General features: G+C 31.1%; 1 protein-coding gene across 1 annotated transcript; it reads right to left on the bottom strand.

Annotated features, from left to right (window-relative positions):
* Positions 1–687: 687 nt before the first annotated feature.
* On the bottom strand, positions 688–3,511 carry LOC111984983 (transcription factor bHLH96). Its single transcript, XM_065765309.1, has 4 exons — positions 3,320–3,511; positions 2,642–3,205; positions 1,542–1,973; positions 688–954 (listed from the first exon to the last, which is right to left on the bottom strand). The coding sequence occupies exons 2-4, from the start codon at positions 3,122–3,124 to the stop codon at positions 859–861; spliced, it is 1,011 nt and encodes a 336-aa protein (XP_065621381.1). The 5' UTR covers positions 3,125–3,205; positions 3,320–3,511; the 3' UTR covers positions 688–858.
* Positions 3,512–6,306: the final 2,795 nt, after the last annotated feature.

Below are 6,306 nucleotides of genomic sequence, written 5' to 3' on the forward strand. Positions count from 1 at the left end.
GGCAAAAGAAAAGAAAAGAAAATAAAATAAAATCCTATATATAGTATCTTAATCTTCAAATTAAAATGGGCACAATGCCACGACTGTGTTTGTTCCTAACTGGCTAACACATATAAGAATTATGTTTGCAAGAAGGAATTTAGATTTTGTTCTACTTTTATAAAGTGCGATGTCAAACCAAAGATCATACACCACTTTCAAAGGTGGAATGTCTTAATATAATAAATAAAATAACAATAAGTTGTACTTAAAATATATATATATAATTGAAAAAAGATGTATAGTTAGATTAGTTAAATAATAAAAAAATTAAAAAACAAACAAAAAACTTTTTGTGTTATGATTTTCTTTCTTTCTAGTGAATATATTTGTACTTTTTAGTAATTAACAGGGGGGAAAAACTAAAAAGTCTTATTCAAAAAGACTTGGGAAAAAAGCTAATGTTTTTTGCTTTTTTACAAGTTTGGTGGTGGTGATGTTACGTTTATTAATTTATAATATGATAGGATTTTTTTTTTTGAATATTTATATGATAGGATATATACTATAGAGTACTTCCTAATTCAATAATTTAGGCATCAAAATTCACCGATGTTATAGTTTCGTGATATTGATACCCATGATACTTAATAATATTTTTATTTTTATTTATATATTATTTTATGATCAGCGGGAAACATGCATGCATTGCTTGGGGAAAATTTTTGTATTCTCTCGTTAGATAGATAACAGAGAATAAGGAAAGAGATACAACAGGAAGAATGGAACCAATCATTCTGATAGGCATATATGATATAACCCCAATTACAAGATAAAACAATTAAAAACAAAAAAAAAGTGGGGTTTTTTCATATTATTTTAGCTGAAAGCAGACTCTTCCTGAATTCTTCTTAGCATTTGATTAACTGCTGTTGCTATTTCATCCACTGTATTCAGCTGACACCCTTCCTCAACCTGTCCCACAAATTTAACAAAACCATGATTGATATAATTTCTAAATGGGTCTTGTTAATCAAATTAAAAATAATAATTAATATTCAATTATAAGTCAGAATGCATACTTTTCAATTAATATTCAATTGTAATCTTGTGTAACACTATAGCTTTCAGTGTTTAGTTACATAGTAATTGTTCTTTTTCATCAAGTTTATATAGAAAAGGACAAAACTTAGGTATAGACAACAGTATCTTAGGTACTGTTCCTTAGATTCATCTTTTAAGATTTAGTCATTTAGTTATTTAACTAAAATACACTCTCATCTCATAAGAAAAAATTCAAATAGCAAAATCTTAAAAATAGAACTTAAAGAACAACTCTTAAGTACAGTACGTAAATCTTACTTTATAAAAACTAGGTAAACACCGATTAACTTTATTTAAAATTTTTTTAAAAAAAATTATATTTATATATAAAAATATCCGCAGCATTAAATGTACATTAAGTACTTATGTTCTTTTGATACTCATTTTTAACAAAAACTTTGTAAAACTGACAAAAGAGAGAACAGTGATCAGCTAACTTTTCATTGTACTGTACCAACCTTAACGCTAACGGAATAGAGGACCATTTGATCAATAGTGGTAACGTTAAGGTGGAGAATACTGAGTCTCAGACTTTGAAGCCCAGCCACCATTTTCAAGAGCTGTCTAGGCTGTTGCTTTGAGAGTATCTTGAGGTTGGCATGGCTCTCCACCATAGTGACTTCTATGTCTGCCACAGCCCATTGATTCTGTTGCTGCTGCTGGGCCATTGATTCGTTTGCTGTAGCAGTGGCAGGTGAGTCGTTGCACTGAGTTGCACGTGTTGAGTACTGAGGGAAGGAGAAGAACTGAGCAAATGGTGAAGAAGAAGAAGAAAACCCATTAGTGTCTGGTTCTTGCTTTGCCCTTTTATGGACCTCCATGGACTGCAACAACTGCTCTAGTTCCTTCACAAAATTGATTGCTCCTCCGATTATAGACGCTTGGTCACCCTGTAATACAACAATTAATAAGTCAATAACAACAACAACAACAACAACAATCAGGTTTTCAAAGCTTTGGAGTCGCTATGTTGTAAAAGTACAATGTTTTGTATGAATTTTTACTCACATAATAATCTATTAAGTGTTGTATGTATTATATTTATATGATTAAAGACTGTAATTCAAAAATGTCAGAAAAATAAATATAAATTCATTAAAATCAGTTTGATTAGCTCAATAACTATGTATATATCCTCAAAAAATTCTCAACATACTAATCAGAATGGCCTATTAACCTTCACCATATACCTAATTTATATAAGGAAAGAAAGTATTAATTCATACCAAAAAATTAAAAAAAGAAAAAGAAAAAGATGTGATGAACATGCACATGGCCGATTGAGCATGTATAATATATTAACGGAAAAAACAAATATAAAGGGAACCAATAACAAAGTCAATATATTACTACATAAGTGGTACAATTATTGGAATCTTGGGATTCGTAAACATTTGTAGCCATCATAAAGTAATCAAGTAGACTCCTGGAATCTTGATAGGAAAAAGGAGAAAAATATAATTAGGGTTCAAAAAATAGTATTACTAAAAAGAGTTTCGTTGGGCAAAGGAAAAAAGCAAAAGAGAAAAAAATAAAAATAAATATAAAAGTGACTGACCCTTTGAACATAAGAAGGTGGCATCAAAGACCTGAGCACAGAGAGGTACTCATTCATCTGTTTACGACGATTGCGCTCAACAGCAATGTGGGTCATCCTTTGATTCTCAATCTCCTCCTTGTTTTTGCTACACTTGATGCGTCTTCGCTTTCTACGACCTGTCGTTGTTGTTGTTGCAAAAGCTTCCTTTGAAGGAAGAGGGTAAAGTTGTACTTCACCAGGGAAAGAATATTGATCAATAGTATGATCTGTGCAAGCCTCAGGAGAAGAGGTATTTGGGTCATAGTACTCTTTATGAGCATTTTGCATCACCGAAGGAGATGAGGAATAATCAAAGTTTGCATGGAGACTTTGCTCTAAGCTATGGATTCCAAGAAGGGCTTTATCTTCTTCTTGTAAAGCAAGGTCATAGCTCCAAGAGTAAAAGTCTTTGCAAGCAAAACTAAATGGATCTTGCGGGTAAACCACTGCTTCTAATGCCATTTTTGATACTAGCTAACACACAAACAAGTGATAAGACAGGGCTTCGAGAGAGAGAGGGTTTGTGAGCTGAGAGTGAGAGAACTGTTTCGTACAATACAAAGAAACCCAAATGAATCTAAGAGAAAAGGCAAACGAAACTTATTGGTATAAACCCAAAGGAAAGCACTACGTACACAATAGACCAAACAAACTCACCTTTTTATCGTATGCCACCAAGAAGGGAAACCCAGAGGGCTTTAAAGACATCTAATCGAAGATATAAACAAAAGCTACAGCGTTTTGCACGTGAGATTGCATATATTGTAGACTAGTCACTAGTCAATACTCACTAATTGATTAACAATGTGTGTGATAGAGAGAGAGAGATTCTATTTCTTTTGGCAATTATATAAACAAACCAGTCTATATATTAAACTAAACTAGACAACTATAATTATTAATTTATAAGACAGTTTGGTTCTCAACCACACAATTTTTTTTATTTCTTAAAGTTTGGTGGGTAATTTGCTGTCCCAGTTGTAATATCTCCAGATACTTGACGCGTTGCGTATATAGATGGATGGACCTAGACCAGATGTTCAGTAAGTCATAAGTTTAAAACAAATCTAACTGTTGATGAATAGTTTGAGTTCAGTTAAAAAAAAAAAAATAGTTCGTACAATTGATAACAACAAAACAGCCTGCTAGACTGACGAGACAACTATAATTCTTTAAATGGAGTACTGTTACGAAATTTTATAGTTATACTATTTGTTTTGGGGAAAAATTTGAGTAGATTCGATATCATCCAGTCACTGTTACAGTGTGAATTCCTTGACACTATAACTGTTAGATGAGCTTGTAATCAGTTCTTAATCGTGTTCAAAACCATTTGTGGAAGAACCCTGAGAAAAGCAACTTCATGTAGAGTTCAACAGCTCTTTAATCGACTTTCGAAAAATTGAAGCTTGACTGTCCCTCGGTCAAGACTTAATCAATGGAGAATTGGGGTTGTTGTGTCATTAATCGCTAAAGTTAGTTGTTTGCTTAGAATTATGTGCCTTACCTACATCAAGTAAAAAAGGTACTGTATAACTTGACTCACAAGGTTGGGGCGGCACTTTGCCGTGAACCCTAGATAGAGATATCATTCAAGCTTATTTCCATACAACAGTGAGTATAAATCGAAAGAATATTCAAGAAAAAATTGGCGTGATCATGTGATCAAGCTAAAATCGCAGGAGCCCAATCGTGTTGCTGCAGTCAATCAAATCTTCAATAGGTTTTTGAAGAAGGTTGGAGGTATACATTGTAAAGATCAGGTGCGTTATCCATGGAATATCCATATAGTTGTAAAGATCATAAATTCTAAAGATTTAAATTCTTTTTTGCAATTAATCCCATTTATCAGGTAAAACATAAAAGTTATATATATATATATATATAGATAGATATATATATATTTTTTTTAGTAGATTGTTTGTTTGGAATAAGTTATCCCTTTAGGGGTTATCTCTTGGAGAGGTTTTCCACTTCGTCACCATATAGCATATCTCTTATTTATTTATTTTGAATGCATTGCGATTGGTGACAACATATGTTTATATTGGCTTGATTGTTTAAAACCTAATTAGCATAATTTGATCTAATTGTATTAGCTGAATAATATAATTTTAGGGTCTAAATATCCTTTTCAATAATAATACATAGAAAATACTTTGGCTAATAAACCACAATATTATTCGTTTAGCCAATAAACCACAAGATTGTATAGTACTTTTTACTATATGAATATATAGTATTGTTGAATTTAATTTTAAAACCTAAATTACAACATTTAAGGAATTATACCTAAATTTTATCATTTATTTTTTACAATAAAAAAAATTATCTATGATAGTAAGTAAATTTAACTTGTACTCAAAATAAAATTAAACAAATTGTGAAAAACATTGCCTTTAGATGATCCTAAAATTAAGGTCATGAAAGCCCCTTTTTCCTTTCTTGAAGAACCTAGTGAAAAAATATTATCCTATGAGATTGGCATGGAGTGCATCCTTCACAACATGTGGATCTCACATGCCTACCAAATACGAGAGAGATGCTCAATGAAATGGTCTTGTGAGATACTTTATCTATAGACATATCTAATTAGTAATTTGGACATTAATTGATTTTTAAGGTTGTTAGGTTCTATATACTTAGGATTAAATATTTAGGTTCTAATTTTATGTATGTTGGCAAACCGAGTACAATAACATGTCTAATATAAGATATTTATATCTTAGAACAGTTTTACCTATTGCTCAAGTTGATATAAGTCAAAATTTAAGAACATACAAGTTACAGAAAAAAGAATTCAGAAACTGCTAAGCTTGACTGATCAAGAGACAAGTTCAACCAATCAAACTGCGATTTTTGCAAATTTTAAATCAAGCTTGAAAGCTTGCAAAATGTTTAGGGTTTGAATCCAACACTGTTATGTATAAAAGCAAAACCCTAATACATGTTTTTCAAGACTTGTGAGTTACTTTTATGAGATTTGAGAAGTTCTATAACCTTTTAACTCAACAAGCATCTAACGGAAAGATTATCCAAACACAAGTATCGGTGGAGATAATTTGCTGCAACAAGATCAACTATTGCTGATGTTCTAAATCTTTGAGTGGGGTCTCAAAGTCACAAACAAGAGTGTTTGTGTGCAACAAATTCAGAATAGAAGAGTCAATAGATTCAAAGTTGCGTGCGATCACATGAGTAAGTATTACAAGATGTAGCATTAGATTTAGGGTTGAATTTATTGTAAACACTTCCATTCTATTTAGTGAATTTGTTGCCTTATGGATTGTTGAGATTAAATCTTCCACAAGTTTTTTATCTTGAAACTAGACGGTTTCATTAGTTTTTCTGAATCATCATATCACTTGTGTTCTTTACTTTTTTGTTTTATGTGATATAATTGATATTTGTTTAACCTAGACCTGTTTAATTGAACTAAGTAATTGCTTGACTTTAAATTAGGTTAAACAATCTAAGTTTACAGGGATATAAATAAACAAACAAAGGTAAAACTTAAATACGATTAATTAGTGGTTTCATAACAACCATATGACTTATTGGATGTAAATTTATTTTATTGTTGTTAAGGGAAGATAACACTATTGGTGATGTAATACTCAATAAGTCATATGATTGAATTTAAT

The sequence above is a fragment of the Quercus suber genome, unplaced genomic scaffold (genome assembly GCF_002906115.3).
Source record: "Quercus suber isolate HL8 unplaced genomic scaffold, Cork oak 2.0 scaffold_620, whole genome shotgun sequence".
In the NCBI taxonomy this organism is placed as follows: Eukaryota; Viridiplantae; Streptophyta; class Magnoliopsida; order Fagales; family Fagaceae; genus Quercus; species Quercus suber.